The sequence below is a fragment of the Staurois parvus genome, unplaced genomic scaffold (genome assembly GCF_062004578.1).
Source record: "Staurois parvus isolate SC_StPar_1 unplaced genomic scaffold, SC_StPar_1.0 ptg000243l, whole genome shotgun sequence".
NCBI classification, from domain to species: Eukaryota; Metazoa; Chordata; class Amphibia; order Anura; family Ranidae; genus Staurois; species Staurois parvus.
The window spans coordinates 14,096,391-14,119,336 of record NW_028318039.1 but is presented as its reverse complement, the minus strand read 5'-3'; the positions used below and the strand labels follow the sequence as shown (position 1 = coordinate 14,119,336).

The 22,946-nt window shown below is 42.1% G+C and overlaps 1 protein-coding gene across 1 annotated transcript in view; it reads right to left on the bottom strand.

The window, feature by feature from the left end:
* The window catches only part of GPC6 (glypican 6), an 885,938-nt gene that overhangs the window by 637,616 nt on the left and 225,376 nt on the right, over positions 1-22,946 (bottom strand). The window contains exon 2 of the mRNA XM_089680474.1: positions 2,945-3,103. Coding sequence (XP_089536600.1) covers positions 2,945-3,103 — 159 coding nt within the window. The remainder of the gene's footprint in view (positions 1-2,944; positions 3,104-22,946) is intronic.

Below are 22,946 nucleotides of genomic sequence, written 5' to 3'. Positions count from 1 at the left end.
GGGGAACTAGCCCTACCCCTGCAGACCAGTTCAATACTTATCTTTTTCACCAAGTGAGGGATGGGCTATTTCCTGTATTTTCTTTGGCCCCACATCTTTAAACTGGAAGAATCAGGAGGATGGTACACACATTCTCTCAGCAACTTTGAAACCAATATTGCTACTGATGGATATACCTGGATTTTCATTATATTACACTTAAATGTTACCAGAATGTCATATTCTACACCTACCGTCTGTGTAATGCATTTGACTATCTGTATCCAAATCCTACAGTAATTATATTTCACATTTCTTTTTAGGTACCATCCATGTACACTCACCGGCAACATAAGCTTTGGCTAGTGCCAAGAAAATATCCCCCACAGAATTACACCACCAACATCAGCTTGGACCATTGATGCAAGGCAGGATGGATCCATGCTTTCATGTTGTTTACACCAAATCTTGACCCTTCCATCTGAATGTTGTATCAATCAGTCTGCCCATTCTCCTCTGACATCAACAAGGCATTTTCATCCACACAACTGTAGCTCACTGGATATTTCCTCTTTTTTTAACCATTCTCTGTAAACCCTAGAGGTAGTTGTGCATGAAAATTCCAGCAGATTAGCAGTTTTTGAAATACTCAGACCAGCCCAGATGGCAGCAACAACCATGTCACATTCAAAGTCACTTCATTCCCCTTTCTTCCATATTCTGATGCTCAGTTTCAACTTCAGCAAGTTGTCTTCCCCACGTCTACATGCCTAAATGCATTGAGTTGCTGCCATGTGATTGGCTGATTAGCAATTTGTGTTACCAAGCAATTGAACAGGTGTACCTAATAAAGTGGCTGGTGAGTGTATATTCGGTTCTGTGTTGTAAACTGCCCAATTCATATGCAAAATAAAAAATAAAGAATGCATTAAAAAAGTATAGAATGGTAAAAAGCTTTTATTTAATGCCCCCCTCCACAACAGTGCATGTTAAAAAATGTGGTACTGTCAAGTATGGAGGAGCATGTGATTCAACCCACTACCTCCTATGTGACAGTGAAGGTGCTCATGAATAGCCCACTGCTTATCACATGGGAGTGGGGAAAAAAGGAGCTCTGCGCATGCTTTAACAGGCCTTCTTTTTCTTACTCTTGGCATCTTAGTAGAAGAAAAGAAGCAAATTTGAGTGTGCACTGCTTGGGAAGGGGATAATAAATTCGAACTGAAGTAATTTTTTTTTTTAGAGTGTTGGGGGATTAGCATCACTGTCAGATTTGTATTTCTTTCTTTGTCTCCGTTAGGGAAGCTCTCCATCTCTAATGGTCCTGATCACCAATGTCATCAGGAGTTAAACTGCTGGTAAAACCAAACTTTTGAGTTGCCACCATAACAGAAAAAGGAAAACAAATCATCCAATGGGGACATTTGTTCCTGTGACAACTGTCTAAAAGGGGATTTCCTTCACTTTAGAAAGATATCTTCTCACTTCCTGTAGGGTCTACAGGACAGGAAGTGAAGGGGAAAAAATGTCCAATGAAACAAAACTGACAGTGGTTTTAACCATCCTCTACTTTATCTAAAATGAAAAAAGTGTCTTTTAGCACAAACCTGTTGCGCTTAACCCTTCATGCCAACGTAACACAAATATGTGGCCACAGCACATTCCCAGCACAAAGACCGTGGTGTCACTGAGAGCCCTGGGGCCCGTTCTAACGATCGGGACCCGGGACTCCTGATTGGCTATCACAGTGATCAGTCACTGAGAATCCTGCCCCCCATGGGTTTTTTCCTCTCTGAATGGAAGAGAGAGATACATTGTATCTCTCTCTCTCCTTGCAGAGAGAAAAAAAAACAACTGTTTATAAAAAATATATAAATAAATATTAAAAAACAAAGAAAAAATACCTAGATCGAGGTATGATCTAGTTTAGTGCCAGGGTTAGTATTTGGGCCAAGGTCAGGATTTTTTTTTTCTAATTGGCATTAGTGTCAGTGTGTTTTAGGTAAAAAAAAACAAAAAACAAAATGTGCACTATTGTTTCTGGGCTGTAGTACAGGTACAAACAACAAATAACATACACATATATGGTATCACTGCAATCGTCAAGAGCTTGAAAATTTATTTTGGGTTGTTCTTTGGTGGTAGGTTTTGGTAGTAACAAGAAACACACAGCCAAATTAAAAAAAATGATTTGTTTACTATTTTGGGCCAGTTTTCCTTTAATAATAAAAAAAATCAGGAGATATCCATTACCATTTACCATCAAATAAAGCCCAATTTGTCCTGAAAAAAAAACAAGGTATAATTCACCTGAATGTACAAAGTAGTTGTGATGATATGTACAGTTTTACTAACACATGTCAAAGTTGTAAAATTTTACTTAGACTTTAAGATTTGCTTTACAATTAGGCGTAAAGTGGTTAAACAATATGTAAACCCAGCATTTCATATTCCTGATACGTGCCTGCAGTACCATGTACTTGTATGTAAAAGTATCTTGTTCTCTTTGTATAGCTTCCTTTGTATGAAATCTCTGGTGTTCCTGCCAGTTCCTCTGGTTTCCTATAAAAAACTGAGAGCACAGCATGGTACGTTCTCTAGTTGTGCTGGGAACTCAGCCTCTTCTCCTCCAATGATCAGACTTATCCTGAAACAACCCCCCCACAGCTTTTCACTGGGAAGATTGGTGTCCTACTGCTTCTCCTCCCCTAGCTCTTATGCAGCTGAGTATGTATTCACTTGTAAAAAGAGGAAAAAGGGTATTTTTGTTGTCTTTTATATCTATACACACATTTTGCCTTTAATTTCTATTTTAAACTGAATGGGATGTTATACAAGATGAGGGCTTACAATCACTTTAACTCTGCACAGGAAAAGCACATGTTTGCTTTAAGTAATCAGAACATATATAATCAAACTGTTAATATTTCAATTAAAAAAAAAATCCACCAACCTGACAACTTACCATCAAACTTTCTATGCCATGATGTGAATGCAGTACGGACAAAATGGCTTGTTTCTTGGACAATATTGGCAAATTCCAGTTGACTTTGATGGCTGAGTTTATCCTCCATTTCAGTTGTGCAGCATGTGTATTCCTGAGAACAGACACGCAGATGATCCCCTGAAGGAAAATTACAGAAAAAGTTTTTTTGTGTTTATAAAAAAAGAAAGCACCACAAGATTGATTATTTTGTAGTCTAAATTCATGAATCTTTCATGATAAACATGTCTTGTTGTTAGACTGTATATTAGAATATGACTAAAGCCCAGAAGATAAAAACAATTAAAATTAAAAATTCATACAAGAGGCATGAAGATGCTAGTTTGTGTGTGATAGCATAAATTTGAAAGAAGCTCTTTATTATTTCTGTTTTATTTTGTTTTGCTTGTCAGGGTAGAATATTCTGATGGGAAACTGCAATAATGACATCTCTCAAAAAGAGCCATAGCAAAAATGCAAAGAGCATAATGAATGAAATTTTTGTCAGGAGCTGACTGTCAATAATTTCCAATAAGTAAACTGTCAATGCAAATAAAATACATAGATAACAAAGTCATATTAAATATACATATAAAACATCCTGGCAGATTAATAATTATAACCACCAAATAGTAGTGTTGCATGGGCAATGCCTTCTAAAGCCAACAGTATTGAGTAAGAAGACCCTCTTACTAAACCCATGCACCCTATAAAATTTGACCAAGCCACAATACAAGCCATGGCAATTTTTAAACAAAAAGTAGGAAAGTGCAGCGCTAAAATATATCTATCTATATATCTATATCTATATCTATATATATATATATATATATATATATATATATATATTGTCCAAGCAGATATAAATAAGATTAAGTATATAAGTATCCTATCTCTGATTAAATAATAATAAATAAATAAAATTCCGATATGCAGACAATATAAACAAGATAAAATGACTCTTGTGCTTCGGTGACTCTGGACCCGGTATCAGTGCAATAGTGATAAGGTAATGCACAGTCACCGGACGCACATAATAATTGCGCCTTATGTAAATAATCTAGATGTCATCAGATAAAGAGAAGATCAGGAGATGGGTGGTCCTCCCTCTAAGGGTTGGTGGGTCATCAAACTGGATACTATGAGGTTGGTGTAGATGTTCCTCGTCCTCTAGGGGTCCCCTTTCCAAGACCTGTTGTATCTTTCTAGGTGTGCAGATCTCCACTAGGAAGTAATGATCCGTCCTGGGGTGATGGGTCTGTGGGCTAAAGAACTCCCCCAGGGGGTAGGAACAGAGATACTTCCATATTGTAGTAGGTATAAAATTACTTTCCTGTGATGCATCAAAAAATAGATAATGTAAAACAGCAGAGAGAAATCGATGAGGACTAACCATCTGGTATTGTAAGATGGCCGCCGGAGCTCCACGTTGCTCCGGCGGTGTGATGTCATGGCGTGGTGTGGCTCCTCCTATAGGAGGAGCTCCGGTGGCCATCTTACAATATTAGATGGTTAGTCCTCATCGATCTCTGTCTGCTGTTTTACATTATCTATTTTTTTGATGCATCACAAGAAAGTAATTTTATACCTACTACACTATGGAAGTATCTCTGTTCCTACCCCCTGGGGGAGTTCTTTAGCCCACAGACCCATATCCCCAGGACGGATCATTACTTTCTAGTGGCAAAAATCCCAGGACCACACAGGGGGACCTAGTGAATGACCTGCAGAGAGCTGGGAGCAACGTAACAAAGGCTACCATCAGTAACACACTACACCACCAGGGACTCAGATCCTGCAGTGCCAGACGTGTCCCCCTGCTTAAGCCAGTACATGTCTGGGCCCATCTGAAGTTTGCTAGAGAGCATTTGGATGATCCAGAAGAGGATTTGGAGAATGTCATATGGTCAGATGAAACCAAAATAGAACTGTTTGGTAGAAACACAACTCGTCGTGTTTGGAGGAGAGAGAATGCTGAGTTGCATCCAAAGAACACCATACCTACTGTGAAGCATGGGGGTGGCAACATCATGCTTTGGGGCTGTTTCTCCGCAAAGGGACCAGGACGACTGATCCATGTACAGGACAGAATGAATGGAGCCATGTATCGTGAGATTTTCAGTGCAAACCTCCTTCCATCAGGAAGGGCATTGAAGATGAAACATGGCTGGGTCTTCCAACTGTCAGGGCAGGACCCGAGGAACGGACAGGCAGGCCTAACAATGTAACGCACTGGCTGACGACAACCACTACCCACAGACCGAAGTCCCCCAGGGCACGGAGTCTAAGTCCCAGGCTGCCCTTCACCAGGGCCCCTGATGGTGGGGATGGACTTGACGCAGCCAGGAACCAGGTCGCGGCCCCCGAGACACCTCAGCTGCGGTAATGGCCGCCGCCAATGGCGTGTAGCTGGTGGAAGAGACAAAAGAGTAGTCAGACAAGCCGGGTCAACAACAACAGGACAAAACAGTACAGGACAGCAGACGAGAATCACAGGTCACGAGCCGGGTTCAGCAACAGAGGGTCAGATCAAGGGAGAATATAAAGAATAGTCAAGTCACAAGCCGAATCAGATACCAGGAGAGTCACGAGAGTCAGAACAGAGTAATAGCAACACAAAGACACAAGACACAAGTGCAAAGAGCATGTGCGGGCCACAGGCTTATATGTCATCAGCCACACCCCTCTGGGGGATGGACCACAGAGACCTGAAGGCATAAAAGGATTCCCATCATGCACAGCAGAATCCAAGATGGACGCCAGCACATGGAGTAACATAACCTCAGGGAAAAGGTAGGACCTTGACAGTACCTCCTCCTCAAGGGCCCCTCCCCCTCCGCGGCTCAACAAAAGGTTTCTGAGGAAAGCGGGTATGAAAAGCGCGGAGGAGGGCAGGAGCATGGACATCCGCGGAAGGAACCCAGCAACGCTCCTCGGGACCATAACCGCGCCAATGAACCAGGAACTGTAATCGACCTCGCACCAATCGAGAGTCCAGGATCCGGCTCACCTCATACTCCTCATGACCGTCAACCCAGACAGGACGGGGCCGAGGCAGAGAGGTAGTGAAGCGATTGCAGATCAGAGGTTTCAACAGGGAAACATGAAAGATATTGGAGATCCGCATCCCAGACGGAAGGGCAAGGGCATTGGCCACCGGATTCACTTTGCGGAGAATGCGGAAAGGACCGACAAAACGGGGAGCTAGTTTGGGTGTGGGCACCCGAAGATTGAGGTTGCGAGTAGACAACCACACACGATCGCCGACCTGGTATGAAGGAGCGGGCAACCGTCTGCGATCAGCCTGGAACTTCTGGCGCTGAGCTGAGTCCCTCAAGGCCCTCTGGATCTGCCCCCATGAAGAACGCAGGGCAGCAAGATGGTTCTCCACAGCCGGAATGTCCTGTGGTGAGAACCTCTCAGGTAATACCGTGGGTTGGAACCCATAGTTGGCCATGAAAGGAGACATCCCGGAGGAGGAGTTGACCGCCGAGTTCCTGGCAAACTCTGCCCAAGGCAGGAGATCGGCCCAATCGTCCTGATGGTCTGAAATATAACACCGAAGGAATTGTTCTAAGGCCTGATTGGAACGCTCCGCAGCCCCATTGGACTGCGGGTGGTAGGCTGAAGAAAAGGAGAGACTAATACCCAACTGGGAGCAGAAGGCGCGCCAGAATCTGGACACGAACTGACTCCCGCGGTCCGAGACAATCACCTTGGGCAACCCATGCAGGCGAAAAATCTCCCTGGAAAAGACCGTGGCCAGTTCTTGCGCTGTGGGTAATTTCCTGAGTGGAATGCAATGGCACATCTTGGAAAACCGATCGACGATCATGAGGATGACCGTATGACCCCGAGACACCGGGAGGTCTACAATAAAGTCCATACCTAGATGTGACCAAGGACGCTCCCCATTGGGAATGGGTTGTAGAAGACCCAAAGGGAGATGCCGTGGAGACTTATTCTGGGCACAGATCGAACATGCCGCTACATAAGAGGCAATGTCGGCACAGAGGGTTGGCCACCAGAATAAGCGAGAGACGACCCAACACAGCTGGTTCTTCCCCGGATGCCCGGCAGTTTTGGCGTTATGGTAGGTACGCAGCAGGCGGGTGCGCAATCCCTCGGGTACGAAACATCTACCCTCCGGCTTCCCGGGAGGAGCATCAGTAGGAGCCGCCAAAATCTGCTCCCCAAGAGGAGAGGTCAGACTGGTGCGAATGGCAGCCAGGATCTGATCTGGAGGTATTGGCTCAGAGTCTTCCCTGGACAACTCAGAGTATTGCCGTGATAACGCATCAGCCCTGACATTCTTGGAACCAGGCAAATATGAAACCACATAGTTGAAGCGTGACAAGAACAGAGCCCATCTGGCCTGGCGGGGTGTCAATCTCTTGGCCTCCGAAAGATAAGTCAGGTTCTTGTGATCGGTAAGAATGAGGACCGGAACCGCGGAACCCTCGAGCAGGTGCCTCCACTCCTTGAGAGCCAGGATGATGACCAACAACTCCCGATCTCCAATCTGGTAGTTGCACTCTGCAGAGGAAAGCTTCCTGGAGTAGAACCCGCAGGGAAGTAGGGGTTCATCGGGCGACCGACGCTGAGACAGGAGAGCCCCTACTCCCGTCTCGGAAGCATCAACCTCGAGGACGAAGGGCAACCCAGGATTGGGATGTGAAAGAATCGGAGCCGAAGCAAAGGCGGCTTTCAGAGCCTCGAAAGCTATGATGGCCTCGGATGGCCACTCGTGAGGGTTACTCCCCTTCCTGGTTAGGTCAGAGAGAGGCTTTGCCAATGTGGAGAAGTTCCTGATGAACTTCCGATAGTAGTTGGCAAAACCCAGAAAGCGCTGAATGGGCCGAAGACCATTGGGACGAGGCCACTGCAGAACCGCAGCAACCTTCTGAGGGTCCATGGAAAATCCCTCCGCGGAAATTATGTAGCCCAAAAAGGCAACTTGGGATCGATGGAACTCGCACTTCTCGAGTTTACAAAAGAGTCCGTTCTCACGCAATCGTTGCAGCACCTGCTTGACATCCTGGACATGAGACTCCATGGAGGTAGAGTAAACCAAGATGTCATCCAGGTAAACCACTATGCACTGCTGCAACAAATCACGAAGGACATCGTTTATGAATTCCTGAAAAACCGCGGGCGCGTTACACAACCCGAAGGGCATCACCAGGTATTCGTAGTGCCCGGTTCTGGTGTTAAACGCGGTCTTCCACTCATCCCTCTGTCTGATCCATACGAGGTTGTACGCCGCCCTAAGGTCGAGTTTGGTAAAGACTGTTGCTCCCTTAAGGCGGTCGAACAACTCAGAAATCAAAGGAATCGGATATGCATTTTTAATGGTAATCCGATTGAGACCCCTATAATCGATGCAGGGCCTCAATTCCCCACCTTTCTTCTTTACGAAAAAAAAACCTGCTCCTGCTGGAGAAGTAGACTTACGAATGTGCCCCCGGGAAAGCGCATCCACAACGTACTCCTCCATGGCCTTATTCTCCGCAACCGAGAGAGGGTACACCCTGCCACGCGTAGGAGTGGCCCCGGGTTGCAAGGATATGGCGCAGTCGTAAGGACGATGCGGCGGTAAGGTACCAGCGCGTACCTTATCAAACACGTCCCGGTACTCCCCATAGTCGGTGGGCAACGCAGAGTCCGAGGAGGCACACAATACCTTAACCGGCCCCCGGATGCACCCGGCCCCACACTGTGGAGACCATGAGAGAATCTCGGCTGTTTGCCAATTGAAGGTTGGATTGTGTCTCTGGAGCCAGGGATACCCCAAAACCACCGAATAGTGTGGGGAAAAAATCACCTGAAAACAGGCCAACTCCCTGTGAACAGCCCCAATGGCTACCTCTATCGGCAGAGTCTCATGGGTAACCTGCGGCGGCTGCAGGGGCCTGCCATCTATGGCTTCGAGAACCAATGGGGTAGCGCGAGCCTGCAGGGGAATGGAGTGCTGTGCAGCAAACGAGCTGTCCAAGAACAACCCACCGGCCCCAGAGTCTACCAACGCCTGGGCCGTCACCGAGCCCTCCGTCCAAGAAAGGACCACGGTGATCAGTGGCTTATCCTTGCGGAACGCCGGGGACGAGGAAACTCCACCCAAGATCTGTCCCCGACATGATCTCAGGTGCGAGCGTTTCCCGGACGGACCGGACAAGACTGCCGAAAGTGCCCACCGAGGCCACAGTACAGGCAGCGACCCTCCCGACGCCGAGCGGCCCGCTCCCCCTCGGAAAGGCAAGCAAACCCCAGCTGCATGGGTTCCCCACCAGACAAGCTATCCCCAGGAGGCGTGGGAGGAGAGGGAGGAACGGGTGGGACAGAAAACGCAGGTGCCAGTCGATTGGAAGGCCTTTGCAGGCGTTCCCTGAGTGAAGGCCTCTCCCTGAGCCTGGTGTCAATCAGGATCAGGAAAGAGATGAGCTCCTCCAACACCACAGGCAGTTCCTTAGCTGCAATCTCGTCCTTCAATGTGTCAGAAAGACCATGGAAAAACGCAGCCACCAGAGCCTCATTGTTCCAACCGACCTCTGCCGCCAGGGTACGAAACTCTATGGCGTACTCGGCCACGGTCTGTGAACCCTGATGCATGGTCATGAGCAGTTTGGCCGCCGAGGCGGAACGAGCCGGTACGTCGAATACCCTACGGAAAGCATCGACAAAACCGGAAAAATCTTGAATCACCGGGTCGTTCCTCTCCCATAAGGGATTCGCCCAGGCCAAGGCCTTGTCTGAGAGTAGGGAAATTAGGAACCCCACCTTTGACCTCTCAGACGGAAAGGCGTGGGGTATTAATTCAAAATAAATACCCACCTGGTTGAGGAACCCACGACACTGACTAGGCTCACCCCCAAAGCGCTGTGGAAGAGGGGCTGAACCAGTCATACCTCTGGGCGCAGCTGATGCAGCCGTCGAGGTGGTGGATGCAATAGGCGGAGAAGCTGCGGGAGAGACCACCGGAGTGACTACCGGCCTGATAGCACCAGGATCAAGGTGTGCAGTGCGTGCAAGCAGAGTTTGCAACGCCTGAGCGAATTGATCCAACAGGTGATCCTGTTGATCGAGTCTGGCGACTAGCATTGGGAGCGAAGGCGTGCCTGCACCGTCAGGGTTCATGGCACTTGTGTAATGTCAGGGCAGGAGCCGAGGAACGGACAGGCAGGCCTAACAATGTAACGCACTGGCTGACGACAACCACTACCCACAGACCGAAGTCCCCCAGGGCGCGGAGTCTAAGTCCCAGGCTGCCCTTCACCAGGGCCCCTGATGGTGGGGATGGACTTGACGCAGCCAGGAACCAGGTCGCGGCCCCCGAGACACCTCAGCTGCGGTAATGGCCGCCGCCAATGGCGTATAGCTGGTGGAAGAGACAAAAGAGTAGTCAGACAAGCCGCGTCAACAACAACAGGACAAAACAGTACAGGACAGCAGACGAGAATCACAGGTCACGAGCCGGGTTCAGCAACAGAGGGTCAGATCAAGGGAGAATACAAAGAATAGTCAAGTCACAAGCCGAATCAGATACCAGGAGAGTCACGAGAGTCAGAACAGAGTAATAGCAACACAAAGACACAAGACACAAGTGCAAAGAGCATGTGCGGGCCACAGGCTTATATGTCATCAGCCACACCCCTCTGGGGGATGGACCACAGAGACCTGAAGGCATAAAAGGATTCCCATCATGCACAGCAGAATCCAAGATGGACGCCAGCACATGGAGTAACATAACCTCAGGGAAAAGGTAGGACCTTGATACCAACATGACAATGATCCCAAACATACCGCCCGGGCAACGAAGGAGTGGCTTCGTAAGAAGCATTTCAAGGTCCTGGAGTGGCCTAGCCAGTCTCCAGATCTCAACCCCATAGCAAACCTTTGGAGGGAGTTGAAAGTCCATGTTGCCCAGCGACAGCCCCAAAACATTACTGCTCTAGAGGAGATCTGCATGGAGGAATGGGCCAACATACCAGCAACAGTGTGTGCCAACCTTGTGAAGACTTACAGGAAACGTTTGATCTCTGTCATTGCCAACAAAGGATATATAACAAAGTATTGAGATGAACTTTTGATATTGACCAAATACTTATTTTCCACCATAATTTGCAAATAAATTCTTTCCAAATCAGCCAATGTGATTGTCTGGATTTTTTTTCTCATTTTGTCTGTCATAGTTGGGGTCTACCTATGATGCCAATTACAGGCCTTTCTCATCTTTTTAAGTGGGAGAACTTGCACAATTGGTGGCTGACTAAATACTTTTTTGCCCCACTGTATATGGTGCTGGAGAGGCACTAAGCAGATGTTGGATTGCTGATGGGGAGGTATTGGCAGCTTTAATTCTGCTGATTGGCCCTGTGCTGATCACATGCACTCTCCCAAGAAAAAAAAACCTTTCTAGCAATATACACCAAACTGAGCATATGCATGCCTACGGTTCAGTCTGGAGATAAGTGGTGGTCGCTTGAAAAAGGGGAGGAACAGAGAAGCAAGGATAAAACATCCTTTTTACACAGTGCAGATGATTAACCCCTTAGGTTCCACAGTGAGTATAACAAGCAAGCTTTTCTGCATATACAGAACGATTTTACTGTTGTGGGTTTGTGGGTTTAGTAACACTTTAATGCAGAGAATGCATTAAGGTAAAAAAACTATTTAGCTTCTACAACCACTAAGTCTACTGTCATTGTAGACAAAGCAAAACAATTCAAGAATGTTGGGTATAACAATAATATATAGTTTCCAAAGACAAAATATACAAAATAATACCAAGCTGTAACAAAGATGGATAGCAAAAGCTTGCTTTAAGTTGTAAATAAGCTGTAAATAACCATCAAACCTTAGTCCATGATTTCAATATTGTCTTGTTATATATTAACTTTTTAAACCAATGGCAGGAATACACGAATAGAAAACCGACTGATTGGTCACCCGACGACCAGCGAAACTGTTCGTTGGCCGAAATCGAGGCCCACATTAAGCAATCGAAAAAAGCGTTCAACGAGCAATCAATTTCATACGTAGTGTTGACGTCTTTCGTACAAGTGGAAGTCATGCAGTCTGCATGTGACCTTGTAGCCACGCCCTTCCACCCAGAATGGATGTTTAATGAGCATTCTACACCCTTTGCAGGGAAAGTCATTTGAACCTGTTAATTATGATAATAATAGATACTTTAGGGGCTCAGAAGTGGAAGCATCTGCGTACGCCCAATGTTTTTTCACAAATGTATAGCTGATATTCAACACGGATGAGGCCCAGAGTTAAAAAATTAGCTTCATTGGCTATCCAAAAATATAAACATAGGACAACATGATGAAAAATGGTGAAATGTTCAATGCTTTACCCACTGTTTAACTGTATAAACACTGTGCAATTTGTTAAACATAAAAATATATTTATACTATGATCTATATCTTAAAATGAGAATATAATTTTGATACATACCCATCAATTAACAGCAATGAATCTTCTTGAGTATAATGTATTTTATTACATTAACTATATACATAAATAGTGATACATAAACATATAATATACATCATTTTATCATAATTCTATTTTCATTATCTCATTAGGTCAATCTACTTTTAACATTTGGATTTTTTGTGTTTATGATTATTCCTTGGATATAAACATATGGGTCATCTTCTGTTTCTGCTCATTTGTGATAGTGCTTGATAGATTTTTTTCAGATAACCTTCATACCAACGCATAGAAAATCAGTCATTCACATGCGAAATGAACATTTTCAATATTGTTCAACCGTTTTTTTTTTCGTTCACAATATCGATATCGGCTATAAAATCCTGCTCATCAATGAAGAGAAAATCAGTCGATCATTTGATTAACAACATTTTTCATACAATTTTCTTATTGTGTATTCCTTCCATAAGGCATTATAATGCAGTAGAGATTTGAAGGGTAATCTCCATTGATATCTAATTCTGGCACCTGCTGAATTGATAATAATTTCACCAAACTTCCTTCTGTAGTCAACGTTGTTTAACAAAAAGTTGAATGCAATGGTTCTCAAATTTGAGATTGTGGTATTTTTTGACCACTCTGAAAATGTCTTTTTTTTTTGGCTTTCAGTAAAGGGTTTGATGAATGGTAATTTTGTGATTTTATAAACAATTGGCACAATTATAAACAATTGGCACAAGAAAGAAAGAGAAAAAAAGCTTAACAAGTCTTGTTTCTTTGAATTGATTATGTATTTTCCATAGCCTGTAATAGTTGGCAATGTGGTTAATAATATTATGGAAAATATTTACACTGATATAACAATGCATTTCAGAAAACATCTATTTGGTGATTAGATGAAAATAAACATTAGATAAACCCTAAAGAAATCACAAGTTATAATCAGAAGCACTGGAAATTCTCTGGAGGTTGGATAAGACCGAGTTTTATCTAAATGAGGGAAATCGTTCTTTAATGTAAACACTGAAATTGATTTTATTTAAAGAAACTGATATTTCATTTTGCAGAAGTAGATAGGCAATACAGTAAGTGATATTGATCCATTTGGGAACTAGATATTTTCTCACAGTTAAAAAGAGAAATTACTTTTATACTTTTTCTTGTTGTTTCTTTTGAATTATTCAGGATCAGTAATGGACTGCTACTAAAGAAGACAAATTAAGTAAAAAGAAAAGAAAAATCATTATGAAACAGTACTAATTACATCAAAAGAAATATATATTGGGGAATTCATAAAAAGTGTCAGTGCAGGTAACAGATATTTGTAGCTGTTGTAAACAGGTAGATGAATCTGGGGCATGCATCATGTATGGCGGTGCTATAAAGGCAGTGTGCCCATTGTGTCCATCCTCAGTGCAGCTGAGCTTCCTCCTGCAGCCGCGGCTGTCATACAAACCGCACAGTGGCGGAGTTGGAGCAGGGTGGGCAGAGCCTGATGGGGATGGTTCCCTATCAGGTCTACTCCCATTATGATTGACAGCAGACAGTTGTCAGATCCTTAAGCCCACCCATGGACGGTTCGAATCTTGGCTGGTTCAGAAGGGACTGCCCAAGATTCAAACCATGTGTGGGCAAGCTAAATGTACCAATCGATCGATCAACTTGGATACAACCAGCCTGTTGGATTTTACATGCGATTATTGCTAGCGGCTATTATGGCCACCAGCAATAATCACTGTGTTCTGTGAACACAATGGCTCTGAAGGAAGGATTCCCCCATCAACACTGACTGTGTTGATGGGGGAATCAAGCAATTTTCTTTCCTTTAACCCGATTGCAGGAAAGACAATCGAGCCATCTATGGCCGACTTTAGCCAATAGACAACCTATCTATCAGACTAATAAATATCAGCCAATAGGAAGGAATCGGCGCTGAGCAAACTGTTGGCGCTATATAAATCCTGTATAATAATAATATAATAATAATAACCCACTGCCTGCTGTTAATCACAAGGAAAGATTTGATCTCAGGGAGAACTATCGTCTCAGCTTTCCCATCAGTTTCTACCCTCTGTTAGCACCACTGGTTGCTAGGAGGCAGTGAAGCCGACAGCATCCTTGGCAACCAGTAAAAGGTGGGGCGGGGAGGAGGTAGTGGCAACAAATATGCCACCTGTTTCACAGAGACAGGCACTCTGTCTGACTTGGTACACCAAATTAGAGAAGGTCTTAATTACTTTTAGTCTCATTATCTACTAACTGGAGGTAATTTTTTTTTAACTTGTAAAACTTGTTATTTCTTTAACTTTGTAAAAGTGGCATTATTAGGAACTACCAAAATTTGCCACATGTGACTTTAAAACTACCAAAACAGATGAGAAAGAAATTTAATCTGCTGTAGGCCATTGTAAAGGGCCAAACTTTCATAAAAGTCCTTTTTGGAATTTTATGAATTCCTCCGATCGTATATGTTTTTTTATTTTTTTCAAATAATTTTTTATTAAGTTTGGTACAATTTTTAAAAACATTTTAATGCTTTAAACTAGATAAATATGATATGTTTATTTATCAATTGCAGTCAGCAGATGGCAAACTACGCAGAGGTAACAGTTCTCTGGGACACTATCCTACAGCTGTTGGACCAAAAACAGACAAGAGTAGAAGGAGTACTGCATCAGTATGCTAGCTACCAAAACTTAGTGAAAATATAGTAAAAGGTAGACCTGTACTTTATATGGCCCTAATATTTTTGCACAAAGAAGGCATTACATTATAAGCTACTTCAGGGTCATGCACTGTATTTTAAATTTTTCCTGAATTTTTCAGTGAAATATAAATACACAGGTAAATAATACTTAATGGAATAGTTAATAGAAGAACATTACATTAATTCATCTTGCAAAAACTATATGATAAAGATAACAATGAAAACAGATGGCATAAAAAATACTAGTATAGTATACTAGTATACTAGTTTATAAATATAAAAAGGTGATGATGTACTGTAGTGTTGTATAATTTTGTGTCATACTTTGAATCATTTGGAAGGTATTCTGTACTTAAAATGTAGTAGCTTATTGCACTTTCAAAGTATGTGACCATTCAAGATCAATTAAAAATGAAGTCTTGCAAACAGACTGATAATTGGTTAACTTTTCTTTCATGATGCTTCCCAGAGGGACCATTCATTTTCGAGACTCTCTGACCCTGCTGTCCTTGTGAATCATTCATAGAGGTGGATGCCACTGCAAGCCAGTACCATATAATGCTTAATAGAAAAAGAGTGACAGTCTTTGGATGAATTCCATCTGTATCACTCCTCAGATTGCCCCAGTACGGTATATGTAATAAGTAACAATGTTTCAAATTACTGTTTTAAACAGCTATACGTTCAATGACCAAGGTTCTTACCAATTCTGCTTTCGTATTATTTATCTTGTTGATTTGACTTCCATGTTAATGTACATGACATTGCTGTTTATTGGCAAATGCAAATGTGTAGTGATCCATGGTTTATAATTAAGAAGGTGATAGCGCTTGAATATATAATTTTAGAATTAGAGGCTTATGTTAGCAGAAGTGCAAATAGGTGACAGACTCGGAAACAAGCTAGGAACAACATGCTCTCAGGTAACAATGACTTGCATTTGAAATGTGACTAAGGTATATTTACTATCCACCCATGCATGTCATGAATGCCAAAACAAAACACCACCTAATGCATAGTCATTGCTTGTTTTTAAGTACTAGTTACAAATAAAGAACACTTCTATAGGAGCAAGGTTCTGGAGTGCTGAACTATCTGCTGTTCAATCACTCAGATAAGGACTGCCAGGGCTGAACTGCATCTGTATTATATTGTATTATATGATGCATTTCAAAAGCAAAAATAAAGTGAACACTTATCGACACGATCCAATACAAAATAAGAACACAACATTCCAGCTCCTTCTAAAAAGTCAGAAGCCAAAAGCCTGTGTACCCAACCTCTTATCTATTAATTAAATTAAATTAATATACATTAAATTAACATATTAAAAGAAATATATATTTAAAATAAACAAGACTAAAAAAGTGAGATGCCACAGTTCAGATTTTGAAAATGTTAGTTTCTTAGTCTTCATATTAATAAAATGGCTTCAACACATCATTGTGAATTGCCATAGGAGTTTTAAAATTGTACCATTTTTTTAGAAAGAGGTTAGCAATGTAAGCCCACATACTCCTTTAAGTACAGGTTTCCTTTAACCCCTTCCCGCTGCCACTTCCTGGCCCTTTTAACAGGTTCTAAATGCTGGGAGGCGGAGGGGGGCATTTCGATCATGTGACCGCTATGATTGGCAGTTACAGCGGACATAGGATTGGAAAGTTCCTGATCGCAAGTATACATCGGGAAATTTCTGGCGGTACCCACTGGTTACTGTGCTTGGAGCCGTGCTAGGAGTGTGTAGGGAGCGAGCTTTCAGCACAGTAAAGTGTTTACAGGAGAACGAATATATGCGACTGTTCGACGTTAAAGCACACCTGCAGAGAGGCCGCATATATCATATGGTTGGAGGGAAGTGGTTAAAGTGCCCATTTGTCTAGACTACAGACATTAACCACTTGCCCTCCAGAGGATACTATTCAGTGAAGCTAAATAAAACAACATATAAATAATGTAGGTTTGTACAGTTATAACAATTTAAAGTGGTATTAACCACTTGCCCTTCAGAGGATTTACCCCCTTTTCTGATCAGGCCATTTTTTGCACTACGGCACTGTGTTACTTTAACTGACAATTGCATGGTCATGCAACACTGCACTCCAATTAAATTTATGTCCTTTTTTCATCACAAATAGACCTTTCTTTCGGTGGTATTTAATCGCCTGTGTGTTTTTTATTTTTTGCGCTATAAAATAAAATACAGCCAATTTTGAGAAAAAAAAAACAATATTTTTTTACTTTTTGCTATTAAACATGTCCAGTAAAAAAATTTAAAAAATCTAATTTCATCATAAATTTAGGCCAAAATGTATTCTGCTACATGTCTTTGCTAAACAAAATCCCAATAAGTGTAAATTAATTGGTTTACGTGAAAGTTATAGCGTCTACAAATGGTGGTATACTGCATACACTATCATTTTGTTTATACTAGTAATGATGGCGATCAGCGACTTACAACAGGACTATGGGACTGCAGTGGGCATTCTGATACTGGGGGGGGGGGGACTGACTAACTGTCACTGACATCCCCAGTGACACCAATACAGTGATCAGTGCTAATAAAAAGCACTGACACTGTACTAATGACACTAAGCAAGAAGGGGTTAACATCTGGGGAGATCAAAGGGTTAACTGTGTGCTGTGTGCTGTGTGTGTGCAGAGCCATACAAAGCAGTGTGCAGGAGCTGACAGGGGAGAGATCTGTATTGTTTATTATGTATTTAAAACCAAAAACTATTTTTTCATTTTGTATAAAATGGTGAAGGTTTAGAACCTCTTTCAGGTTTTTATTTCAGTCCCCACTGGGGGAATCACCATATTTGTTCTGGCCACTGGTGGTTCTGATGAAAATGAGAGAAAATCCCAAATTTTGGGTTACCCAAATAGAATTGGAGGTGGGATTTCCAATGAAGAAATTTGTTTAGATGAAAATGATCAAAGAGAGAATTTACTTTCCTTTAGAAATATTTCATTTTTGTGTACAAGCTCACACATCAATACAAAGCCTGGAATGTGTAAAGGCTATGGCAAATGTTACTTTAAAGTGACACTAAACGGTATCCTTATTCTTCAAAAACCATCTTAATGGCCCTGTAATCTGTTTTTCATGAACTCCTTCCTGCTGGCTGTACACATATATGGGGCCTCTCGGCGGGTAGGCTGTAATGCACAGAGGCCGCGTATAAGCGTAACTTTAAAAAAAGCAGAACTGTACTAAGGGTGTGCACCGTGCGCACTCCCAACACAGTTACCAGTGGCTAACAGAAAGTTCCCAATCTCTACTAGTGATTGGGAGCTTTCTGATCGTGTGACCACTATGATGGCCAATCATGGTGGTCACATGGTCAGAAACCCCACCTCCCAACATCTGAAACCCCTTAACCTCCTCGGCGGTATGATTCTTTCCGATTTTTTGTGCTGAAAGCGGTACCATTTTTTTGCATGGAAATATGTAGTTTTTTATTGTAGGCTGTAATTTTTAGGAATAACTCACTGAAATCTGTCCGAACAAGAGTCTAGTAAACATTCCGGATATGATAAAACTTGAAACACGAAATCATAAATTATAATTTAATAAATAATCATAAAAAATAATAATATAATAATAATAAATTTAATTCAATAATATAATCAAACCAAAAGCACTGAAATTTGAAATACAGAGGCAAAGTCGCACATCGCTGAGCAAAGTCGCAAAATCGTTTTCAGTGTCTGATGACGAATTTCCCCATGAATCATTATCACTCAATTCTGCAAATGGTTCTGATTTACTATCGCTGTTCTAAAACCGCTTTTGACGTAAAGGGATGCTTTTTGGATGCCATGGACTTTGCTAAGTTTCCAGGCAGAAAGAACAGTCAAAATGCAGGCAGGGCACAGGACAAAGCAGTAGGGACAAAATATATGTGAAATGCATTGAAACAGCAATGACAGCAAAAATGACATTTTTAAAAAATTTCAAATTTCCCGCCGGTTCCGGTGCCTGTACGTTCCGACGTCACAGGGACCGGACAACGGAAGCCGGATGCCGGCATCGGCCGGAGGAGATGGCCGGGGATGCTGCAGGGGACACATTGCGTGAGCGAAGGACAAGGTAAGTGCTGCAGGGACCCCCTGAGCAACACTGCATGGTAAGCCCGAGTGTAGCTCGGGGATACCGCTCTTGGTACTGAAATTTTACCCCGAGCTACACTTGGGAAAACCGCTAAGGAGGTTAAAGGGATGGGAGGAGCTGGCACCAAGGGGTTAAATAATTTCCTTACTGTGTTTTATACCTCATTGTAATGTCCTCTGTGAGCTCCCACACCTCTTCTTTTTCCATTTGCTTGGAATAAGCAGTGCACGTTAGATGCGATCATGTGCACTGTGCCATGTAAAGTATACATCCCGTAGGCCATAGTTGTATGCTCATAGTTTATAGCCCTTAATCCATCTCAGGAGTGAGCAAAAAAGGGTGTATACATTCCTATGTACAGTGGGACCATTAAAACAAACATATCCACACTCACACACTAAAACAGTCAGATATAAAAAAAATTGAGATTTGGAGGATGAGAGAAATAGCAGGGAATCATTTTGAGTTAAGAATACATACTTTAATAGTTTTTTTAACAGAATATAGTGTCAATTTAAGTTAATGCAGGGCTGACTGACCTTAGATAGACAACTCAGTTTTACTCCAGCTCACAGATACCCTTGGGTACTTCTCTAATAAATAAAAACACCTGCGGTGGAAAACTCGGGTACTTCTATCTAGGGTCAGATTTAGATCTTGGGGGGCCCGGGGCACTTCAGGTTTGGGGGGCCCCTTATAGACAAAGTTGGTTTACATTCTCATTGACAGTTACCGATTTTCAAAACGCATGAAACAACCAGTGGTGTATTTAGGTTTTGTGCTGCCCTAGGCAACACAAAGATCATCTGCCCCCATGGACACAAACTAACACCCCCCCTTTCCCCTCCCACAGAGATATCCTGACATTGACCAACAACCTGGGAGAGCCTTCCACCAACTCCCTCCCCCGGCGATAGAAAGACACTCATCTTCACTGCTCCGGACATCCCTGGGAACGAGAGTCAGGCTCTACATACACCATCAAGCAGTTTTTATTCGTTATCTTGTGAGTGGCTGTCTCCATTTATTTAATAAAAGGTGTAATTTGTACTGCACCATTGGAGTTTTTTTTGCTTTTACCTTTTTATGGCCATTGCATCTTGGGGAGAGGAGCAAGGAGGATTGTGGATTTGCTGATATTGTCACATTCCCTTCCCATTTGGAGTTTTTCAAAGTGATATATGCCGACCATGAGAGTGGGAGGTATGGAAATTTGGTGAGTGTACACCCAGAAGGGGAAAAAATTTTTCTGGAACACGTGGTGATTTTGGTTTTGGTAGAAAGACTGATTTTTGTTCACAGCGCCACTGAATCACTTTAGGGTTCATTTAGTGTGTATATGATTTATTTTGAGGTGGCAACAGTGTTTGATTGGATACATTTCACTTATTCACTTACTTATGTTGTTTTTTTATGTATTTAGTGCATAGGTTTTTCTCACATATAAAATACAATATACCAGTCCATAAAACTTTTACAGATAATGGCAGGCAAAATACTACTTCCCAAGAAAAATCTAAAAAAAGAAAGTCATTTTTCTTTATTATACATTTTATCTGATGTTATTATTAATATTTTTAAGTACTTTATATACATTTTTTGTATTGTTTCATATTATTTTGTCAGGGGGCCCAGGCCAGTTGCCCCCTCTACCCTTACAATGCCAAGTTGAAAAAGAAACTTCTTTTCCCATGATGCATTCGTACGCAAATGTTAAATGCAAATGCCGAAGAAGTAAGTGAATTGTTAACACCTAAGAGAAAGATTAATAAAATTTCACAGAGAATAATCACTTAGTTGGCCTATTAAATGGTAATACAACCTAAATCTACTCAGCTATGAATAGACCTTGCTCAAAATCCCACTGTGGTTTTAAATGTGTCAGCACTCAATTAATTAGAGGTAGTACCTATTGGTTTGAAAATTTAAGTATTAGCAGAAATTAGGCCAGAGGAATATATGAGGTTTGTTAAAGCTCTAGAGAACCAGTAATTAAATAAAAGAGGAAAAGGGCAAGAAAGAAAAGCTAACTCCAGGGAGCAGATATTCCCCAAGACACAGACATATTATTACTCTTTGTTATACACCAAATTATTTAAAACAAATAAACAGAAGATTAAGTGATGCCCGTTGGCGGGGATATATATTGATTCCCTGTACTTTCTAAACATATTAGTTGTTGAGTCTGAAACATCACTTAAAGTTTAAACCTGAACAAATATAAAATGTCCTTTAGACCAATTATATATTGAACCAAAAATCTTTATTATTTTTTTCTTTATTATTGCCAGTATAATTGCTTAAAATGTATTTGTATATAAACTTCCCAAAGTTCCCTAAACAGCAGAAATCAGAGAGTGGGAGTATCCCTACCATGAATCTCTCTTTCTTGCACACCACTGTCAGTCTAGTACTTACAGGTCCTTGATAAGCACCAGTTTCCATGCCATCCTTTCCTAAGCAGATCCCCAAGCAGTACCACTATATTTTTTTTTTATCTTGAGGCTTCAAGTTAAGCTAACTGAGGTCTTACTATTGCTTTGTACAGGGGCAAAATGATATATATCTTTTGGGAATCTATACCACGATCTGAGGCTCTTCCTGCTTTACTTCCCCCCAAGTTCCATTCCAATGAGCGCGCTATAGTAAACAACAGTAATACCTCATCTGGAATGTGCAGTTCAGTTTTGGGCACCAGTGCACAAAAGGATATTGGAGAACTGGAGAAAGTGAAGAGAAGAGCAACCAAAAGGGACATGAAGGAGTTCAGATATTAGGAACGATTAGCTGAATTGAATTTACTCTCTTGGGAAAAGCTGCTTTCATAGGATCGTTCCCATCTGTGGCAATACCTGGAAGATGAGCGATCTGTGGAGGTTGTAGCACACACTGTACGCAATTATATTTTGTTCTCTGGTGAGTGCATAGTGGTGGTGGATTTATGCAAAGAGATTTCACCATTTGACCATCTGCGCAGATGATTTATTTGATATGAAGAGTTCATTTTTGATTTCTATTTCTGGACATTCTATTTTGGACTGGGCACTTTGTTTTTAATCATGAATGGTTTTATTCACTGTATGGTGGTATTTAGATTTCAGTTACGTTTTTCATTGATGAATTGATTGAATGAATTTATGTGAATTTATTTATATTGATATTTATATCTCATATGCACTTTATTTAAGTGCTGCATCCATTCACTTTATTCATTTATTTTTTGGCTTGTCACCAATTTTTTGCTAGCTGCTTCCCTCTCTAAGCACTCACTTTTTGTTGTTGATCCTGGTACGTTTTTAATCATATTTAATCATTTTCAGTCCTAGCATTGGTAGTTGTGATATAAATACAGGAGATGTGTTACTGGCCAAATGATTAGGTAAAAACAGAGGGGAAAAAGCCAAAGAAAAGAAAACTAATGCAGCTACCAGATCTAATGATTAGTAAACTGCAATATAACACTGCTTCTAATGCAAGGGTGTCAAACTGGTGGCCCTCCAGTTGTTGCCAAAGTACAAGTCCTATGAGACATTGCAAGATTGACAGTTACAAGCATGTGGCTCCCAAAGGCAGAGGCATGATGGGACTTGTAGTTCTGCAACAGCTGGAGGGCCACCAGTTTGACATCCCTGTTCTAGTGTATCAACCCCTTTATTATATTTGGATTTCTTTGGCGTTACATAGCTTATCTGGTTGAAAAAAGTCCATCCAGTTCAACCAAC